This window comes from Macaca mulatta, chromosome 20, assembly GCF_049350105.2.
Source record: "Macaca mulatta isolate MMU2019108-1 chromosome 20, T2T-MMU8v2.0, whole genome shotgun sequence".
In the NCBI taxonomy this organism is placed as follows: domain Eukaryota; kingdom Metazoa; phylum Chordata; class Mammalia; order Primates; family Cercopithecidae; genus Macaca; species Macaca mulatta.
In genome coordinates, this window is record NC_133425.1 from 19695587 (window position 1) to 19717463 (window position 21877).

General features: G+C 47.7%; 1 protein-coding gene and 2 long non-coding RNA genes across 15 annotated transcripts in view; 1 reads left to right on the forward strand and 2 right to left on the reverse strand.

The window, feature by feature from the left end:
- The window catches only part of VPS35L (VPS35 endosomal protein sorting factor like), a 147557-nt gene that overhangs the window by 114797 nt on the left and 10883 nt on the right, over positions 1–21877 (forward strand). For all 13 annotated transcript variants that reach the window (XM_077986358.1, XM_077986362.1, XM_077986361.1 and 10 more), the window contains 3 exons: positions 156–295; positions 12639–12804; positions 21701–21819. In XM_077986358.1, coding sequence (XP_077842484.1) covers positions 156–295; positions 12639–12804; positions 21701–21819 — 425 coding nt within the window. The remainder of the gene's footprint in view (positions 1–155; positions 296–12638; positions 12805–21700; positions 21820–21877) is intronic.
- Positions 5869–8786, reverse strand: LOC144338092 (uncharacterized). Its single transcript, XR_013411903.1, has 2 exons — positions 6328–8786; positions 5869–6033 (listed from the first exon to the last, which is right to left on the reverse strand). It is a non-coding gene; the product is annotated as an uncharacterized LOC144338092 (long non-coding RNA).
- Positions 11218–13289, reverse strand: LOC144338094 (uncharacterized). The gene is made up of 2 exons (XR_013411905.1): positions 11831–13289; positions 11218–11760 (listed from the first exon to the last, which is right to left on the reverse strand). It is a non-coding gene; the product is annotated as an uncharacterized LOC144338094 (long non-coding RNA).

The following is a 21877-nucleotide window of genomic DNA, read 5'->3' on the forward strand; positions in this document are numbered from 1 at the left end:
GCTTCATCATGGTTTGCAGAAACCCTCTGCCAGGACCTGCCCTTGGCACCGCCTGACTTCCACCTCTCAGGACTGGCCTTCAGGCCATGTGAAGAAGAAAGCCAACTAAATTTCCCAGAGTTCTAATACACTGACTTTTATCTTCTGTCTTGCAGCTGATGCTTTTTTCAAAGCCGCTATAAGCCTCATTCCGGAAGTTCCAAAGATGATTAATATCGACGGGAAGATGCGGCCGTCGGAATCGTTCCTGCTGGAATTCCTCTGCAATTTCTTTTCTACCTTATTAATAGTTCCGGTACGTTTCCTCAGCAGAACCATAGGACATGTCTTCCTTTGACCTGCCTTATAATATTATGTGTTCTTAGACCTAAAACTGCAGGAACATTCTATCTAATATCTTTGTGTTGGTTTTCCAGTTAGGTATTTGAATTGCTTCATGAATTTTCTATTCTTGCTGGGTGGGGATCATACTATAATAGTAGAGGTACTATGTCAGCTCAGGCTGCTATTACAAAGTGCCGTAGGCTGGGGGCTTAAACAACATTTATTTCTCAGAATTCTAAAAGCTGGAAGGCTGAGATCAGGGTGCTAGCCTGGTTAGGTTCTAGTGAGGACCCACTTCCAGGTTGCAGACAACCATCTTCTCTCTCTCTCTCTGTCTCTTTTTTTTGAGATGGAGTTTCACTATTGTTGCCCAGGCTGGAATGCAATGGCATGATCTTGGCTCACTTCAACCTCTGCCTCCCGGGTTCGATTCTCCTGCCTCAGCCTCCCGAGTGCTGGGATTACAGGCACCTGCCACCACACCTGGCTAAATTTTGTATTTTTAGTAGAGACGGGGTTTCACCATGTTGTCCAGGCTGGTCTTGAACTCCTGACCTCAGGTCATCCGCCTGCCTTGGCTTCCCAGAGTGCTGGGATTACAGGTATGAGCCACCGTACCTGGCCTTTTTGTGTGTGTGTTTAGGAGTCTCGCTCGTCACCCAGGCTGGAGTGCAGTGGTGCAGTTATAGCTCACCGCAGCCTTGAACTCCTAGGCTCAAGCGATTCTCCCGCCTTAGCCTCCTGAGCAGCTGGGACTACCAGCTCATCTTCCCATTATGTCCTCATGTGACAGAAAGAAAAAGCAAGGACAAGCTCTCTGGCCTTTTGAGCAATTGGTCCTCTGGGACCTAATTACCTCCCAAGGGCCGCACCTCCAAATACCATCACATTGGGATTAGGGTCTCGGTGTATGAATTTGCAGGGGGATACAAACATTTGGTCCACTGCGCTCTCTATACTGCAAAGGCAGAGCTGTCGCTCAGTGGGGAGGGGCACAGGCCTTGGAACCAAGATGCCCGGCATGGAATCCTGGCCCGTCCTTCTTCCAGCTCTATGTTCTTGGGCAATAATATAACATCCCTGTGCTGCAGTTTCCTTGTCTATAAAATGAGGGTAAGAACTGTCACTTCTCTGGGTTGCCATGAATATTAAGTTAGTGAGTACTCACAAGGTCAGAACAGTGCCTCTGCGCATAGTAAACTTTCTAGAAAGCACTGAGAAAGTGGCGACAAAGTTAATTTTGATGGCAAATAACAGAAGCTAAAGATAGCAGAAATTAAGAGGGGCACTGTTGGGAGGATGCTGGGTTTTTCGTGGAATGGAAGAGATATACAGCCAGGCTTGAGTTGGAAAGAATGAGGCCACTCTCGGGACCCAGCAGGAGGAATTCCTGGACCCTCCCTAGCAAGGGTGCTTGTAACTTGCAGTCCACCTACTCCCTGGAGGTCTGGCAGAGTGACATGAATTTGGATGAGGAGGATGACAGCTTTATTTTCACAAACGTCTGAGTGAAATTTACCTTTCACTCGATGAATTACAGGCAAAAAGCCACAGTAGTAGTAGCAGTAGCTGGGACTTTGTCACCAAAAGAAATCAACAAATATGTTCACATCACATTTCAGATGTGAAAGATATTTCAGAAGATTGTTTGTGTTCTTCTTCCTTTAAAAATACAGCAGTTATTAAGCCGATTGCTAGAACTGTTAATGCATTCACAAAGAAGCAACAGATTACAGTATCACAAATGCATGGAAAAAATATTTTGCCAGCTGTATTTTAGTGTAATTGGTTTTCTTTGTAGTCTTACATGTTTTATTTGCTGCATTAAAAATAATATTCCAAGGGCCGGGCACTGTGGCTCATGCCTATATCCCAGCACTTTGGGAGGCAGAGGCAGGCAGATCACCTGAGGTCAGGAGTTTGAGACCAGCCTGGCCAACATGGCAAAACCCCATATCTACTAAAAGTACAAAAATTAGCCGGGCGTGGTGGTGGGCACCTGCAATCCCAGCTACTTGGGAGGCTGAGGCAGGAGAATCACTTGAACCCAGGAGGCGGAGGTTGCAGTGAGCCGAGATTACACAGTAGGTTGAAATAGGATCACAAATCAGCATTTTTAAAATAATCTATTTGTTTTATTTTGAGACAGGGTCTTGCTGTATGCCTAGGCTGAGCTCCTGGGCTAAAGTGATCCTCCTGCCTTGGCCTCCCATGTAGCTGGGCCAACAGGCATGCGCCACCACGCCTGGCTAATTTTTTAAAATGTTTTATAGAGGTGCATTCTCACTACATTTCCCAGGCTCGTCTTTAACTCCTGACCTCAAGCAATCTTCCTCCCTCAGCCTCCCCAGTACCTGGGATTACAGGTGGGATCAACCATGTTTGGCAAATGGGCATTTTTAAAAGCCCCCTCAGTGATTCAGGGGTAAGTGGTCCTAGGACCATACTTTGAGAAACATCACCCTGAACTTGAGCCATAAAAGTGCCTGAGCTCCAGTGGATCCAGGTTCCTTTTTGGGGTGATGATATGTTCTAAAATTGACTGTACTGATGATCGAGCAACTCTGTGAATATCCTAACAATCACTGAATTGTACATTTCAGCAGGTGTACTGTTTGGTATGTGAATTATATCTCAGTAAAGCTGAGAAAGCAGAAAGTGACTCAGCTCCTGACTCTCCCTGTTCAGATTCCAAGTTCTCAGAGAGAGAGGAGCGAGCTCAGGAGGCCAGGCTCAAGGACTGCAGACACGGCTTCAGGATAGGGGCCTCTTGTTGTCCTGCAGGGAGGATAGGTGGCACCCCAAGATGGGGCAGCGTGCAGTGGCATCTTCTAAAGCTCCTTCACTTGACACTTGATGTCACTGTTTTCAGATCTCCATATTAGTACTTTGTAAGTTTCTCTCTTTGGGTAAACTAGTCATTTATCAAGTGAGAAGGCAAAAGAATCAGGGTTTTGAATTCAGCAGTTGGTAAAAGTCATTGTTCATTGATTAATCGGGACGCACTCAGCATCTGCAGGTTAAGAATCACTAGAGGCTTTTTGAAACGCCTTCTCAGATTCAGAAGCTTCTGTTCAGTCCGACCCGAAGACTTCATAGCGCTGAGACCTTGGGAAAGTTTTGTAACATCTCAGAGCTTCAGTTGTTACCTTTCTAAGGTGTCATCGCAGTGCCCACCTCAAGTGGCTCCTGTGAGGGTTAAATGAAATGATAGCTGGGAAAGTGCTTTGTAAACCTGGAACTCTGTCCCTGGGATTACAGGTTGATGTCTGGAGGGCAGATCCAGCCAGTAAACATGTAGATAGTTGCTGGCCTTGTCCTGATGGAGAACATTTGGAGTGAGTTTCCCACATTTAAAAATGGGTAGACTACAGAAAATCCCAGATTTGCATCTCCCCTTGAAAAATCAGGTCTATCACGTGGGGCCCGCATCCTGCGGCCTGGCCGGTTGGCCACAGCTGGGCACCAGCTGCCCTATGCAGGTGGCGTATGCCTTTCTCTCCAGTTTTCCTGGGCACCTCTGGACCCCTTAACCCCATTTCTGTTGTCCACTTGGCCCCTTAGGCATTTGTGGGAAGCGCTCCTGTTCTCAGCAGATTGAGTTATTATTCCTTGTAGCATTACATGTGGTTTTGCTGGGGTTTAGTAATGATATGAGACAAAGAATAGCTGCAGTTCACGACACCTCACTAGGTACCCATGCCTTGCTAACGCCACTCATTAATACTCACTCCTGGGAGTCCTCCTGGCAAGCTCCCCAAGGTAGGAGTCATTGCACCTTTTTCACTGAGGAAACCTGAGCCGGAGGACCCTTGCAATGTGCCTGAGGTCACAAAGCTTATAAGTAGCAGAGCTGGGATTCAAACCCAGGGGTGCGCTACTCCAGAGCCTGTCCTGCATGACCTAAGCCGGAAACGTTTGCAGTGTGCCTTATTTGCTCAAGTTCATTGAGCACTAGCAACCCTATATCCCTCCTTGTGGGACGCAGCATTAGTAACTACTCCCAGATGCTACAGGATGCTTAGCCTGAATAGCCAGGGCTGAGAGCCGAATAAACTCCCAGGTGATGGGATGCGCCGCACCTGAGCCATGCCCACTATATGAGTAGATCTGGCATGAACAAGACTCCCACATCTCACTTCTTCCCACATCTCACTTCTACCTGCTTCAGTTTTTTTCTTCTTCCTTTTTTTTGGAGAATCTTACTCTGTCACCCAGGCTGGAATGCAGTGCGTGATCTCCACTCACTGCAACCTCTGCCTCCTGGGTTAAAGCAATTCTCCTGCCTCAGCCTCCCAAGTAGCTGGGACTACAGGTGCCCGCCACCACACCTGGCTAATTTTTTTGTCTTTTAGTAGAGACGGGGTTTCATCATGTTGGCCAGGCTGGTCTCGAACTCCTGAGCTCAAGTGATCTGCCTACCTTGGCCTCCCAAAGTGCTGGGATTACAGACGTGAGCCTCTGCATGCAGCCTACTCAGTTCAAATTATTTGTTACCTTTCAGGTCACAGCTTTTATTTTAGTTTTATTGTATTGGGGTGAGAACACTTAAAGTGAGATCTACCGGCTTAACCAGTTTTTATGTGTACAATACATTACTGTTGACTTAGGAACTGTGCTGTATAGCAGATCTCTAGAGCTTCTTCATAATTGAAACTGTCCATTGGTTAGTAATTCTTTATTTCCCTACCCCTACCCCCTGCAAACACCACTCCACTCTCTGATTCTATGAATCTGACTATTTTAGAAACTTTCCTTATATGTGGACTCATGCAGTATTTGTCTTCCTGCAACTGGCTTACTTCACATAGCTTAATGCTTTCGAGGGTCATCCATGTTGTTGCACATGGCAGAATCTCCTTCTTTTTCAAGGCTACATAATATTCCATTTGTATATGTATCACGTTTTCTTTTCTTTTCTTTTCTTTTTTTTTTTTTTGAGACAGGATCTCACTCTGTTATCCAGGCTGGAGTGCAGTGGCATGATCACACTTGCGGCATCAACCTTGACCTCCTGGGCTCAAATGTCTCAGCTCAGCCTCTTTGAATAGTTGGGACCACATAAGCGAGCCACCATGCCCATCTAATTTTTTATTTTTTTGTGGTGACAAGATCTCACTGTTTTTCCCAGGCTGGTCTTGAACTCCAAGGCTCAAGTGATCCTCCAGCCTTGACTTCCCAAAGTGCTGGTGTTACAGGTGTGAGTCACTGCACCCAGTCTTTTTTTTTTTTTTTTTTTAAGAGTCTTGCTCTGTTGCCCAGTCTGGAGCACAGTGGTGCAATCATAGCTCACTGCAGCGTGAGCCACCACACTCAGCTACCTCATTTTTCATTAGCAATTTTTCTGTCAATGGACATACAGATTGTTTCCACATCTGAGCTCTTGTGAATAGTGCTGCAGTGGGCATGAGAGTGTAGCTACCTCCTCAAGCTCCTGATTTCAATTTGTTTGGATATGTACCCAGAAGCAGCATTGCTGGGTCATGTGGTAGCTCTATTTTTTATTTTTTTAGGAACCTCCGTCCTGTTTTTCTTTTCCTTTCCTTTTCTTTTCTTTTTTTTTTTTTTTTTTTTTGAGATGGATCATCCAGGCTGGAGTGCAGTGTTGCAATCTCAGCTCACTGTAACCTCTGCCTCTCCGGTTCAAGCGATTCTTCTGCCTCAGCCTCCCGAGTAGCTGGGATTATAGGCGCATGCCACCACGCCCAACTAATTTTTGTTTTTTTAGTAGAGACAAGGTTTCACCATGTTGGCCAGGCAGGTCTCGAACTCCTGACCTCAGGTGATCAGCCCACCTCTGCCTCCCGAAGTGCTGGGATTACAGGCATGAGCCACTGCACCCGGCCCCCATACTGTTTTTCATAGTGACTGCACTATTTTGCTCTCCTACCCACAGTATGCAAGGTTTTCCTAAAGGATGAGTTTGAAAGTTTGATTCATTTTATTTGTTTAGAAAAGATAGGAACCACCAGGCACAGTTGCTCACACCTGTAATCCCAGCACTTTAGGAGGCCAAGGCGGGTGGATCACCTGAGGTCAGGAGTTTGAGACCAGCCTGGCAAACGTGGCGAAACCCCATTTCTACGAAAAATACAAAAATCAGCTGCACGTGGTGGCATGCGCCCGTAATCCGAACTACTCAGGAGGCTGAGGCAGGAGAATCATTTGAACCCAGGAGATGTAGGTTGCAGTGAGCCAAGATCATGCTATTGCACTCCAGCCTGGGTGACAAGAGCGAAACTCCGACTCAAAAAACACACACACAAAAAGAAAAGATAGAAACCATTTGAAACCAGATAAAGTCCCTGGTGCGATTTATTGATGCTTACACATGTGGGAGTCAACAGTCGCCAGGGTGGCCCTGTCTCCCCTGCAGACAGAGAACTTTCTGGAGCATGTCGAAGTATTCTGCTTTAGCATCAGTAGTCGTCAGCCTAGTCCGGGACTAGTTTGTGGAATAATCTTCCCTATATAATCAGACTGGCGCATTTCACGTAACAATGTGGTAAGACAAAGTCGACTTGACTGAACAAGTTCAGCGTCACAGTTTTGAGGCCTACTTTTGATTCAGTTGCAATTTGCAGGAAATGGAAATGTTACTACCATCCGTTTTGTAGCACTAACGATCTCTGATCCGGCAGGGAGATGTCTTTTCTCCTTCTTATCCTGGAGAAAAGGTCCAGCCACAAACACAGCAAGATGTCCAGGTCTATGTTTCATCATTCAGTCTATTCCACAGACATTTGTCGATCCAGGAATTAAGGAGTGAGCAAGAGAAGCATACTCCACTCAGGAGGACAGACTTCATGTTAAACAAATAAGTACATATTTAACTACAGTTGCTCAAAGCATCATAAAGAACTACATAAGCCAAGTACAGTTGGCACTGGTCCCCCAAGAGGCTGATGACTACTGATTAGTGCTGGAGAACTGATGGTATTAGTAATAACACTTCCAGCTTCTCGGAAGGCTAAGGTGGAAGGATTGCTTGAGGCCAGGAGTTCGAGACCAGCCTGGGCAACATAGCAAGACCTTATTTCAAAAGAAAAAGTTTTTTTTTTCTTTTTTTTGAGATGGAGTCATGTTCTGTCACCTAGGCTAGAATGCAGTGGTGTGATCTCGGTTCACTGCAACCTCTGCCTCCTGGGTTCAAGCGATTCTCTTGCCTCCGCCTCCCAAGTAGCTGGGATTAAAGGCATCTGCCACCATGTCTGGCTAATTTTTTTTTTTTTTTTTTGTATTTTTAGTAGAGATGGGGTTTCACCATCTTGGCCAGGCTGGTCTCAAACTCCTGATCGCGTGATACACCCACCTCAGCCTCCCAGAGTGCTGGAATTACAGGCATGAGCCACTGCGTCCAGCAAGAAAAAGTTTTTTAATGAACCATAGAGACCTCTCAGAGCTCCAGATTTGGGGGAGGGGGTCAGATAATCAGGAGAGATCCCTAAGAAAGTGCCATGTGAACTGTGATCCGAAGGATGACTCGTAAGTAGTCAGCTAGGTGCAGATGGGGAGAGGAGAGGGCATTCTGGGCCAAGGGCACAGCATGGGTGAGAATAGAGGTGGGAGGTGGGAAGCAGCACTGTGCCCCAGAGGGACTGGAAGAGAGCCAGAGGGACTGGAAGAGAGCCAGAGTGACTGGCACATCGGGAGGGCACAGGGGATGCCCGAGGAGCTGGTGAGACAGACAGGACTGAGAGAAACAGCAAGCCGGTGCCTGAGAGCCTCCCGCCAAGTGGTGATCTGTCTCCCCTCCTCCTTCCCTGCCCTCCCACTATCTCTGTTTGCCCCAGTGCCCTTTCTTTCTTTTTCCTGTTCTTCCTTTTGGAAGAATATAAGAGCTCACCTGTGTTCTGGTTCCTTTTCTGAAGGGCTTTATGATTACTTAACCAACCTCATAACCACGGACCAGCCAACATTTCACAAATATTCACTCAAAACAAGCCTGTTATTATCACCCTCGTTTCGTAGAAGTGGAAACTGGGGTGCAGAGAGATGAAGGGCCAGCAGCTGGTAAGTGACGAGCCAGGGTCCAAGGCCAGGGTGTCTGCCCAGCCGCCATGCTCACTGCCTCTCATCTTGGTTCTCCTAGGAAGAGTTAGTTACTTCTAGGGTATTATTAGATTGGTGCAAAAGTAATTGTGGGTTTTGCCATAGAAAGTAATTACTTCTACACCAACCTAATACTTTTTCTCCCAAAGTAAAAGGGATTTAGTAGAAGGATTCCTACAGACTAGAAACCCAGAGGGATATTGCTGATGTGGTAGGTGCTGGGCCAGCAGGGAGAGACGTCTGAGCCCCTGCCAGGTGCTGCCTGGGAGCCACTTTGTCAGCATTTGTTTGTTCCACTTGGGAGGCAGCCCTGCCAGGGACACCTGGGGACACCTTTTCCCACTGGAAGCGCCATCTGAATCCAGAACCGTTTTCTTCATCTTTAAAAAAAAAAACAAAACATTCTATGCCTGCCTTACTTCAGCTGTTGGCACTGAACCATCAGTACAATTTTTTTTTTTTTTTTTTTTTTTTTGAGAGGAGTCTCGCTCTGTCGCCCAGGCTGGAGTGCAGTGGCACAATTTCGGCACTGCAACCTCTGCCTTCCAGGTTCAAGCAATTCTCCTGCCTCAGCCTCCCGAGTAGCTGGGATTACAGGTGCGTGCCACCATGCCCAGCTAATTTTTGTATTTTTAGTAGAGATGGGGTTTCACCATGTTGGCCAGGCTGGTCTCAAACTCCTGACCTCAAGCAGTCCACCCGCCTCGGCCTCCCAAGGTGCTGAGATTACACACTTGAGCCACTGTGCCCAGCCCATCAGTACAATTTATATATATAAAAAAAAAAAAGTTACAACCACTGAAGCATGGATGTCACATGGGAAACTTTTTCCTTGTATAGAAGGTAGGAAATAGTCTCCCACCTCTTCAGTTGTGAGCAAAAGCTCATGGAAATGATTCACTACAAACCTTTACGTCTCCACTGGTCCTTGTACCACCTTTTTGACAGTGTGTAGCATGGTCCGCCACAAGATTTGTGCATTTGTGTTAAAATGAAGTTGCTAGAACATTCAGATTGTTGTCTATTCCCAAGGCAGATCCTTAAATAAAATATATTTTTGGACAGCCACATAGCAGAACCGAATAGCCTAGTTAAAAACAGCTGTTAGCAAAAGAAGGCAGGGGGAAGTTCCCAGCTGAAACCAGCTCTGAGTAGAAGGCAGATCATGGCATGGGCAATTTTGATATGTGTAGTTTGTGGATGTCAGACTTTTGAGCATCTTGTATTCTCATTCTTGCCAGTATCACAAGAGCAATTCTTTTTTTCTTTTTGTAAGACTCTCTCACTCCATCACCCAGGCTGGAGTGCAATGGTGCCATCACAGCTCTCTGTAGCTAAGACCACAGGCGCACACCACCACACGTGGCAAATTTTTTTTTTTTTTTTTTGTAGAAACAATATTTGTTATGTTGTTGCCCAGGTTAAGAACAATCTTTTTTTTTTTTTTTTTTTTTTTTTTGGAGACAGAGTCTTGCTCTGTCACCCAGGCTGGAGTGCAGTAGTGCGATCTCTGCTCACTCATCCCCCATTCCTGGGTTCAAGCAATTCTCCTGCCTCAGCCTCCTGAGTAGCTGGGATTACTGGTGCGCACCACCACACCTGGCTAATTTTTGTATTTTTAGTAGAGACGGGGTTTCGCCATATTGGCCAGGCTGGTCTCAAACTCCTGACCTCAAGTGATCCACCCATTTCAGCCTCCTGAAGTGCTAGGATTACAGGCATGAGCCACCGCTATCTAGCCCAGGCTAAGAGCAATTCTCACAGATATTTACAGCTTGTACAAAACATCCCACACCCCTCCACAATTGTCCTCACCCACTTGAAAGTATGACTGCAATATGTACACACATTCACGTTGGATATAATGGCAATGCTGTTCTCATACTCCATACTTGTATTCTAAGTAGCTGACTACATCTATGCCTCCCCTCAGTTCACAAGTTCTATAAATTCAGAGATGCTTGGTTTATCTGCAGAGAGGCAGTGCGAATATGGTACCAGTAGTTAGAAATGTCCACTCTGGAGCCAAACTGCTGGGGCTTGAACCTTGGGTGCCCCATGTACCAACTGTGTGACTTCGGGCCACTTAGCCTCTCAGTGGCTCATTTCCCATCTGTGAAATGGGGCTTCATCATAGTATCACCCCGGAACATAGAAAAGCTATGGTAGGTGCTATAAATGTTAACTGTTTTTGTTTTCGTAGCCACTGCAGTGCCTGACACATAGAAGGTACCCAAAAACTGCAGTCCATTCAACAGTATTCACCCAATGCATGTCAGTGTCCAGCACTGTCCCAGGAGCCGGAGACAGGGCTGGACTGAATGTCATCAGGGACACCATCCGCACTGAGTTCCTGGAGGCGCCATTAACAGAATACGGTGTGCAACCAGCAGACCTGGCGGTGTATTTGCAAATGCAATAGATGACGTGCCTGCCCTCCTGGAGGTTATAGGCTAGCATGAAACAGAGAGAACCAGGAAAACCACGAGATATTGTTGGGCAGGTCACTGAAGGAATACATAAGGTCATTTCAGATAGTGAGAAGTGCTCTGTAAAAATCAAGACAGAGGCTGGGCGCGGTGACTCACACCTTTAATCCCAGCACTTCAGGAGGCTGAGGCAGGTGGATTGCTTGAGCCCAGGAGCTTGAGATCAGCCTGGGCAACATGGCAAGACCTCATCTCTACAAAAAATACAGAAGTTCACACAGAAATTTGCCAGGCGTGGTGGTATGTACCTGTAGTCCCAGCTCCTCAGGAGGCTGAGGTGGGAGGAAGATGGCTTGAGCTCAGAAAGTGAAGGCTGCAGTGAGCTGTGATCATGCCACTGTACTGCAGCCGGGGTGACAGAGTGAGACCCTGGCTCAGAACCACCCCCACCCCCTAAAAAAAGGATGATTTTTGATGAAGAGAGAGTAAGACAGCTGCAGATGGAACGTCAGGGAAGGCCTCATTAAGGAGCTAATGTGTAAGATGAGAACTGCAGCCTACTAGGGAGCCAGTCTGGCCAAGCCCTGGGGCACAGACTCTAGGCAGAGAGAACGTGCCTGGCTGGAGGCCAGAACCTGGACGTGTGTGCCGGCCCCTGGTGCCACTCTGTGCCCTTTGTCCTACTCTGTGTGGGGGAGACTGGCTTGTGGGGACTGCCTCACCTATCCTTCCTCTGGCTCCCAATTTGTTCAGCCAGTAGGAGGCAGCAGCATGACACAGGGCAGGAGGAAGGCGAGGCTGGGGTATTTCTCCCCCATGCTCGTTGGGCCATGTTTTGGCAATGGCTTTGTTCCTGCACCCAAGACCACATCTTGGACTAGATGGCCTCCTGCCGCTGCAGGTTCCAGTCATGCTGTCCTCCCTGCTGCTGCGGGTTCCAATCGTGCTGTTCTCCCTGCCGCTGCAGGTTCCAGTCATGCTGTCCTCCCTGCTGCTGCGGGTTCCAGTCGTGCTGTTCTCCCTACCTTAACGTGGCTGGGGTAAGGGAAGGGGACCTGCATGGGGCAGGCCAGCGAGGCCGTGGAGGTGGCTGGCTGTGCAGAGCTTCTGCACGGAGTGAGAAGTCTGGAGAGCTTTCAGCGGGGCTTTCCCAGACTCACATGCACCTTTTTGGAATGGAATTGAAGCTGCTTATTTTTTTACACCCCAAAACTTTTTATAGATTCAGTTTAGCATCTGAGAAACACCGTTTGCTATAAACTGTGATTGTCTCTCAGGTTTTGCCTTTCCCAAGAGAGCGTCCTCTATTTGGCGGTTACTGCTGCTGAGCACCCCAAAGAGTGAAGCTCTATTTAAAGTCACCGCCTTGAGTGGTGACAGGGATCATCCGGGGGCTCACCCAGCCTAGGTGGCTTCTGCCGTTCCGTCTGCTACGATACCTGCAATCTTGCTTTTGTGGTTAGAACAGGGCTTCCTTTTTTTTTTTTTTTTTTTTTTTTTACTGCCACCACCCACGGGAAAACAAGAGTGTAATTTTGGAAATGGGCCATTAAGCTGACAGGTAACTTTGCCTTCTCCTTCTTGGGATCCAGAAAGGGACTCTCAAAGCTCTTTTGCCCAGACAGGAGCGTTTTGATTCGTGGGAATCACATTTTGTCGTTTTCCTCCATATTGTTTAACCAGGCTTGTGAGTGGGTCTTGCCTTTGTTCAGTAACTGACAACATCAATTTCTCCACAGCTACTGAGGGAGGATCTGGGTTTCTGTGTGATTTTCTTTTTCCCTCCCTGCTTCATCTTTGGGATTGTTGATCCTTTTTTTGGTTCTCTACTAGGATCATCCTGAACATGGGGTCCTATTTCTTGTTCGAGAGCTTCTCAACGTGATCCAGGACTACACTTGGGAGGACAACAGCGATGAGAAAATCCGCATCTACACCTGCGTCCTGCATCTCCTCTCCGCCATGAGCCAGGAGACGTACCTTTACCACATAGACAAAGGTAGCAGAGCCGCCCTCACCAAACCGTGCTCCGCACGGATTTCATGAAAGGCAGACAGAATGCTTTCATTTTCTCTTTATGTTTTCTCCCTTATACTTTAGCTCCCATGGACCTATAGTCCAGGGTCTCACTGTATTTACCTGATCTAAGACTTACCTGGGGCAACTCAAGAGTACAGATTCTTGGGCCAGGCGCAATAGCCCACACCTGTAATGCCAGCACTTTGGGAGGCCAAGGCGGGCGGATCACCTGAGGTCAAGAGTTCGAGACCAGCCTGGCCAAAAGAGCCACAACCCGTTTCTACCGAAAATACAAAAATTAGCCAGGCATCATGGTGCACCCCTGTAATTCCAGCTACTCAGGAAACTGAGGCAGGAGAATCACTTGAACCTGGGAGGCAGAGGTTACAGTAAGCCAGGATTGCACCACTGCACTCCAGCCTGGGCAACAAGAGTGAAAACACCATCTCAAAAAAGAAAAAAAAAGGAGTACAGATTCTTCAGCCCCATCCTGCCCTTGATTGATTGATTGATTGACCGAGACAAGGTATCAGTCTGTCACCCAGGCTGGAGTGCAGTGATGTGATCTCAGCCCACTGCAGCCTTGATAGTCCAGGCTGAAGCAGTCCTCCCACCTCAGCTTCCCAAGTAGCTGGGATTACAGGCATGTGCCACTGCACTCAGATAATTTTTAAAAATTTTTTGTGAAGACAGGGTTTCACCATGTTACTCACGCTGGGCTCAAGCGATCTACCCATCTCAGCCTCCCAAAATGTTGGGATTATAACCGTGAGCCACCACACCTGGCCTTTCCTTCTTAATTTGCATCTTTAACAAGCACCTGATATCATGTTGAATATCAGACCAGTTTGGAGAGACACTCTTTAAAAAATAATAATAATTTCAACTTGTATTTTAGATTTAGGAGGTATACGTGCAGGTTTGTGACGGGTATATTGTGCAACACTGAGGTTTGGGGTGCAAATGAGATAGTACGCAATGGGTAGTTTTTCAGCCCTTGTCCCTTCCCCTTCCTCCTCCCTCTAATAGTCCCCAGTGTCTGTTCTTTCCATCTTTATGCCCATGGGACCCAGTGCTTAGGGCCCACTTACAAGTGAGAACATGGCAGTAGTTTTTCTGTTTCTGCACTAGTTCACTTAGTGCAGAATAATGGCCTCCAGTTGCACCCATGTTGCCACAAAGGCCATGATTTCATTCTTTTTTAGGGCTGCATAGTATTCCATTGTGTGTATGTACCACATTTCCTTTATCCAATCCACTGCTGATGAGCATCTATGTTGATTCTATGTCTTTGCTGTTGCGAATAGTACTGCAATGAACATACATGTGCATGCGTCTTTTCAGTAGAATGATTTATTTTCCTTTGGATATATACCCAGTAATGGGATTGCTGGGTCGAGTGGTAGTTCTATTTCCAATTCTTTGAGAAATCTCCAAAACTGCTTTCCACACTGGCTGAACTAATTTGCATTTCCACCGACAGAGTGTTAAGTGCTCTCTTTTCGGAGGAACCCTCTTTTGGATCAGTGTGCTACACAATAAACTGGAACAATGGCTAAATATACACATGCATGAGCTTCATGCCAGGCCTGTTCCTTACCAGTCTCAGGCAGGCCCCTGGTGTGGGTGTTTGCCACCTGCTCCTCAGATGATGCCAAGGCTCAGCGGCCCTTATCTGGGTGTTCTGGAGGAGGAGGTGGCCTTGCTCCCCCGCCTGCTACCAGACATTTTGAACTTGCTACTAGAAGTTGGGAGCAGCCTCCTCATGTCCTGGACTTAACCACAGGACATCCCAATTCCAGGCCTTTTCCCACTGAGCCCAAGTATCCTCCTGCCTGGCAGACCCTCAGTTCTAATTTTTGGATTCCAAAAATTGGTCTTAATGTCAAAAGTGCTTTGGCCAGTAATTGTATACTTTATGGTTTACAAAACCGTCTCTACACTTGCAAGTTGCAGTGAACACATTAGTAGTGCTTAAGGGATGGCCAGCTTTCTGTCATACCTCTCAGGCTTTCTCTAGCTGGGTCTGGGGACGGAGGATAAATGTAACTTAGGGAGGCTGGTTCATAGCAAGAACGATGATGGCTACCCTGATCTGAGCACTTACTGCGTGCCAAGGACTACGTCAGGCTCCACAGGCCTTTTTCCCCGAATCCTTACAGCTTTACTATGAGGACAGGCATTCATGTTCCCATTTCATGTATAAGCAAGAGGAGATCCAGAAAGACAATGTGATTTACTCCAGGGCTTCTGGTAGTTAGTGATGGAAGTGAAACTCACACCCAGAGTCGTGGGACATGCATTAGACTGCTTTGTTGATTACAAAATAACAGTGTTGGCTGGGCACAGTGGCTCGTGCCTATAATCCCAGCACTTTGGGAGGCAGACACAGGCGGATCACCTGAGGTCAGGAGTTCGAGGCTAGCCTGACCAACATGGCGAAACCCCATGTCTACTAAAATTAATACAAAAAAATTAGCCAGGCTGTTGGCAAGCGCCTATAATCCCAGCTACTTGGATGGCTGATGCAGGAGACTCACTTGAGCTCGGGAGGCTGCAGTGAGCCAATACTGTGCAACTGAACTCCAACCTGGGTGACACAGTAAGACTCCGTCTCAAAAAAAAAAAAAAGCAGTGTTTTAATTAAAGCGTATTATGTAACATATATGCAATAAACTATAGAGCTCAGCGAACTGTCACAAAGCGAACACTCCCAGGTAGCCACAGCCCAGATCAAGAAATAGAACACCTCCTTCAGTCAGCATCACCACCCTACTCTCTGAAGACACACCACTTTCTCCTGACTTCTAGCATTTATTAATTAGTTTGCCACTTTCTGAATAAGTAAATGGAATATTTTGCAAGCGTTCTTTGGTATTTGGCTGCTTTAATTCAGCATGATGTCCAAGATTCATCTGTGTTGGTATGCAAAACTGTAGTTCACCTTTTGCATTGCTGTATAGTATTCCTTTGTGTGGATGTACCAAAATTGATTCATTCCTTCTGGATGGAAATTTGCATGTGCAGTTTGGGGCTGTTATGAGTAGTGTGGCTGTGAACATTCTTGCATGTATTTCTTGGTGTACATTCCCACTGGCTGTCTGCGTGGGGGTGGCATGGCTGGCTCATAGGATCTGCTTATCTTCTGCGTTGGTGGATACTGCCTCACGGTTTCCCAAAGGGTTAAACCAACTGACATTCCCACCAGGCACGAATGAGGCTTCCATTTGTTCAGTTGCTGTGGTCAGTCTTTTTCATGTCAGCTGTTCTAGGAGTGGAGTCTGCATTTTTCTCATGGCTGGCGAGGTTGAACACCCTTCCCTGTATTTCTTGGCATCTTTGTTTCCTCTTTTGTGAAGTGCACATTGAAGGCTCTGAACTTCAACGAGAGAAAGCTTTGAGGACCAGATGGAGACCTGGAAGTGAGGCTGTCGGAGGAGCTTGCCCTGCCCTCTCTGCTCCCTCCTCTCCTTCCTCTCCCTCAAACAGATTCAGTCCATCCTTTCTGTGAATAAACCCGCCAGTAAAGACTACCAGAGCCAGATTGGCAGCAGAGGGAGTGAGGCTATATTTGATAGGCAAGAGTGTAGTTTTCTAGCTTTTGAAGATGAAAACAGAAGGATGGATTTTCTTTTTCTTCTTCTCAGTCCAGCTGTGTTTACTTTGAATGCACAACTGTGACCTGCCCAGCGTCTTGACAGGACACCCAGGGAGGCACGGAGGCCCTGCAGGCTGTGGGGGCTCCTTTTTCCCTGTGTGCTTCCTCATTGTAGGGAGGCTTTGAGATGATGTTGACACAGTTTAGAACTTGGAAAAGAGGGGTTGAATAATTTCTGCATTTTTGGAGGATGCCTTGGCCACTTTCTTCCCAGATTAAGAAAAAGAGAAGGCTCTGACGCTGCCTGGAGCAATCCCTCCAGTACGTTCACACGAGGTTACCAGAGAGTGTGCATGTTTGATGTAGGAGTGAAGAACAGTCCTGGATCCTCAGTGTTTATGGATTTAGTGTGCAGACAGAGTGTGTCTTCGTTGGAAGAGTACAACCCAGGATGCTTCTGTGAAGCCAAGGCGGCCCTCCTCACTCTTCCACGTCACCTGCCAGGCCCTCAAAGCATTCGGGTTTGCAACTCAGGGTGGGACAGATGCAGAGATTGTGGGCTATTTTTAGTGGCCATTTGCAGGGGACATCTTTTCTCCCCCTCGTGAGAGCTGTGTCTGGACTTGAAGGCCAACAATACACTCTGACCTGACCAAATTCCTTTTAATTCTCAGATTCGCCTTTTTCTCTCTCCCTCTATGACCACCAGGTGTTAGCATAGAGAATTCATTTCTCCCTCCTCACCCTTTTTCCCACTTTTGCTAGTGAATTCAACCTTTAGGACTCAGTCTAGATCGCACTGATTCCAGAACCCTATCCCAAGCATAGATTTTAGGATCCCATGATCCCCTGTACTGCCCCCGTTCCTTGAGCCTGGGAAGCGGAGGTTGTAGTGAGCCAAGATTGTGCCACTGAACTCCAGCCTGGGCGACACAGCGAGACTCTGTCTCAGATGGTTCTGCACACTACTGCAATTGCCTGTTTGGGTGTCTGTAGTTCCTTATAGACTATGAGCTCTGTGTCTGTGAGGGTAGCACCAGCTCAGCCTTGTCCCCCACTAGGTTCCCGCTCCTAGCCTAGAAGCTGGCGTGGAGCAGGCCTGATGCAGTAGGTGTTGTATGTGTGTGTGAGTGGCCTGCTCCAAACACACCTCTGGCCCCTCGGGGTGGTTGGACCTTCCCTCTTCTCCATTGCTGGGCTGTTCAGAGTGCAAGTGAACTCCAGCCTGGAGGAAGACTGGGAATTTATGCAGGAACTATAAATTTATGCAGGAACTATACTGGTCCTCGCAGCAGACATGAGAAAGTCCTTTGCCAGCTGCAGTTTGCTGCCCTGCACAATCAGGTGCTGTTGAATGGCTGAATTGAATTCTTCTTGCTTCTTAAAGAATAACTGTCGTCCCCCACTGGGGAGGTAACAGTCATGACACAGCAGCCAGAGCCAGCTTGGAAATTCTGAGATTGACTCCTGCGGCCCAGGGCCATTAACTCCCAACCTGGTGTCAGACAAGCAATCGCAAAGGAAACCTCGGGGAAGTATCCCAGCAGAGTCCCCATAAACGAGCAGTTAAAAGATTGGATAAGAGATTCCTGTGACCAGAGAAGCGGGGGAACAAAGGAAACCAGGTTTTCTCCTTGATCTTAGGCGATATGCCTGCAACCTGCTTTCAAATGGTTCAGCCAAAAAAAAAAACGTGTCTGTCCATCCTTGTAGAGACAACAAGAAAGAGAGCTTGCACAAAAGTAGCAAAATGTTATCAATTGGTGATTCAAGAAATAAGTGTTCATGGCCGGGCACAGTGGCTCATGCCTGTCATTCCAGCACTTTGGGAGGCCAAGGCAGGAGGATCACTTGAGGTTGGGAGTTTGAGACCAGCCTGGGCAACGTGGAGAAACCCCATCTCTATAAAAATACAAAATGTAGCCCTGCCTGCAGTGCAGTGCCGTGATCTCTGCTTGCTGCATCTGCCTCCAGGGCTCAAGTGATCCTCCCACCTCAGCCTCCCGAGTACCTGGGACTATAGGCACACACCACCACATCCGGCTAATTTTTGTATTTTTAGTAGAGATGGGGTTTTGCCATGTTGCCTAGGCTCGTCTCGAACTCCTGAGCTCAAGTGATCTACCTGCCTTGGCCTCCCAAAGTGCTGGGATTATAGGCGTGAGCCACTGTGCCTGGCCATCTCGTGCTGTTTGTCCCTCACTTGTACACAGGCCCTACTGTGTTTCTCATAAATATTGTCTCTTTTGATTGTGTGTGTCTGAGGCAGTATCCTTCCCACTTGTTTCAAGACAGTGATGAATGTTCTTTCAATAGGGCAAGAAAAGCACAACAAATCACATTCCAACAGATAAGCTAAACTGGATGTGCTTTATTAAAGACATCCCTAAACCACAAAACTGGATTGGCTCTGTGCACATGTGGCCGCGTGTACACAGCCACACCCCAAGGCATAGGCATGGCTCTTGGTTTATGAGATATCCACACACTCGGGACGGTGACTCAGATTGCAGGCCCGTGCCAGGCGAGAAGCAGTGAGCACCGCTGCTGCCCCGTCCCCCTTCCTGACCACTGAGTGCTGTGTTGGCTCCAGAGCTCTCCCTTTAGCCTGGGGGTTCAGATGCTGAACTGGGCTCCCCGGACAGAGTGCTGCTTGTTCACACCCAGTTATGCTCGGCCACATACAAGTCCCTGTCTGGTAACTGGAATGAAAGCAGCTGTAAGAGGATCCAGTGGAAAAGGTGTGTGAGCTCATGTGGGCGTGGAGGAAAAGAACTGGCTCTGTAGGCAGAGCTGGTGGTTTCGTTGTGAACTCTAGGGTTTGCAGCAGGCTGGCCCTAGCTAAAAAAAGGAAGGAAGGAAACCACTGAAGTGTTCGCAGTAGGGACCAACTCAGTACATTCTGTTCCATCATACAGTGGGATACTACGCAGCCATGACAACAAAGCAACAGAGCTGTACACGTAGGGCCCCCTTACCTGGTGTCTCTTTTTTTTTTTTGAGATGGAGTCCCACTCTGTCGCCAGGCTGGAGTGCAGTAGCGTGCCAGTAGCGGGGACTACAGGCGCCTGCCAGCACGCCCAGCTAATTTTTGTATTCTTAGTAGAGATGGGGTTTCACCATGTTGGCCAGGATGGTCTCGATCTCTTTACCTGGTGATCCATCCGCCTCAGCCTCCCAAAGTGCTGGGATCACAGGCATGAGCTTGGTCTTTTTTTTTTTCCCCCAAGACGTCTTGCTGTGTCACCCAAGCTGGAGTACAGTGGCTCGATCTTGGCTCACTGCAACTTCTGCCTCATGGGTTAAAGCGATTCTCCTGCCTTAGCCTCCCAAGAATCTGGGACTACAGGCTTGCACCACCACGCCCAGGTAATTTTTTGTAGTTTTAGTAGAGACTAGGTTTCGTCATGTTGGCCAGGCTGGTCTCAAACTCCTGACCTCAAGTGATCCACCCGCCTCAGCCTCTCGAAATGCTCAGATTATAGGTGTGAGCCACAGTGCCCAGCCCGTTTCATTTTCTGTGGTTTCAGTTACTCCACAGTCAACCTGATCCAAAAATATTAAGTGGAAAATCTCAGAAATAATTCGTAAGTTTTAATTTGCACACTGTACTGAATAGGGTGATAAAATTTCACTTCGTCCCACTTGGGATATCAGTCATCCCTTTGTCCAGCTTGTCCACACTGATGCGACACTACCTACCCATTACTATATAGGAAAAAGCATAATGTAAATAGGATTCAATACTGTGTGGTTTCAGGCACCCACTGAGGGTCTTGGAACGTATCCCCCAAGGATAAGGGGGGACTATTGTACACTGATATGGAAATAGCATGAAGATTTATTTTATTTTGTTTATTTATTTTGAGACAGTATCTTGCTCTGTTGCTCATATTAGAGTGCAGTTGTGTGATCATAGCTCATTGCAGCCACCTACTCCTGGGCTCAAGAATCCTCCCACCTCAGCCTCCCAAGTATCTGGGACTACAGGTGTAAGCTACCAAACACAGCTAATATTTTTTTTGTAGAGATGGGGTTTTGCTATGTTCCTCAGGCTGGTCTGAAACTCCTGGACTCAAGTGATCCTCCTGCCTCAGCCTCCCAGAGTGCTGGGATTACAGGTGTGAGCCATTGATCCCAACCCCAAGAGTTATCATTAAGTTAAAAAAACAAAGTGTAAAGCAGCACAGAGTGTGGTGTCTGTTTCGTCGCCCAGATTATGCTCTGTGTGAAGGTCAGTTGAGAGGAAGAAGCGGGGAGGAAGGAGGGGAGGAGGAGGAAAGGAGGAGGAGCTCAAACTCCGGCTGTCCTTGGCTAGGCCTGTCTTACTCTAGGCAGTGGTTGTCACAGGACAAGACCAAGCAAACAGTGGAGGAGCTTTTGGCAAGAGACATTATCAAAGGGATTTACACTTCTAGAGTAGTTGAAAATAGAAAATCTCTGCAGTCCTTCCAAAGCCAGTTTTGAGGAGAGGGTGACAGGGCAGGCAGCTGGATGCGGTAGCTGAGTGTGGGCTTTGGAATCAGACTTCATGGTTTAGGATCCTAGCTAGCTAGGACCATCTCTAAGCCTCATCTCCCTAAAAGGGAGATATTAATATCATCTCTCGGCTGGGCTGGTCGCTCACACCTGTAATCTCAGTACTTTGGAAGGCCGAGGCAGGCGGATCACTTGAGGTCAGGAGTTCGAGACCAGCTTGACCAGCATGATGAAACCATCTCTACTAAAAATAAAAAAATAAATTAAAAAAATAGCCAGGCATGCTGGCAGGTGTCTATAATTCCAGCTACTCGAGAGGCTGAGGCAGGAGGACTGCTTGAGCCTTGAGGCGGAGATTGCAGTGAGCCGAGATCGTGCCACTGCACTCCAGCCTGGGTGAGAGAGACTCCATCTCAAAAAAAAAAAAAAGCCAGTTCTTCACATACTGGTTGTGGGGGGCTCTGCAATAAGGCAGTTAAAGCCGTAGCCCAGTGCCTGGCAGCTGCTGTGATGATCATTGTCATTATTAATGTCTCCCCACCCCACAGCTTCCCCCCACGCACACACAGGCTGGAGGGGTGACTTCCACACCACTGGCTTAGACTGTCCTGCAGGCTGGGTGTTTCGTTTGTGATTCCCAAGGCCCCAAGCCCAGTGGGAAATTTCCACCACTTCCATTTGCCCCGCCACGACTTCCTGCCATCTGCTGACACGGTGTGACATGACACGCGGCTGCCTCTCCCTGGCCAGCATGGCCGTGGGGCTTGGGTCTGTCTCACCGTTCTTGTTTGTTCAACAGTGGACTCCAACGACAGCCTCTATGGGGGAGACTCCAAGTTCCTGGCGGAAAACAACAAGCTTTGTGAGACAGTGATGGCTCAGATCCTAGAGCATCTGAAAACCCTGGCCAAGGACGAGGTGGGTGCCCTCTGCTGTCCTCCACCCGCCTCTTGCTCTGAAAGCACAAGTTTCCAGG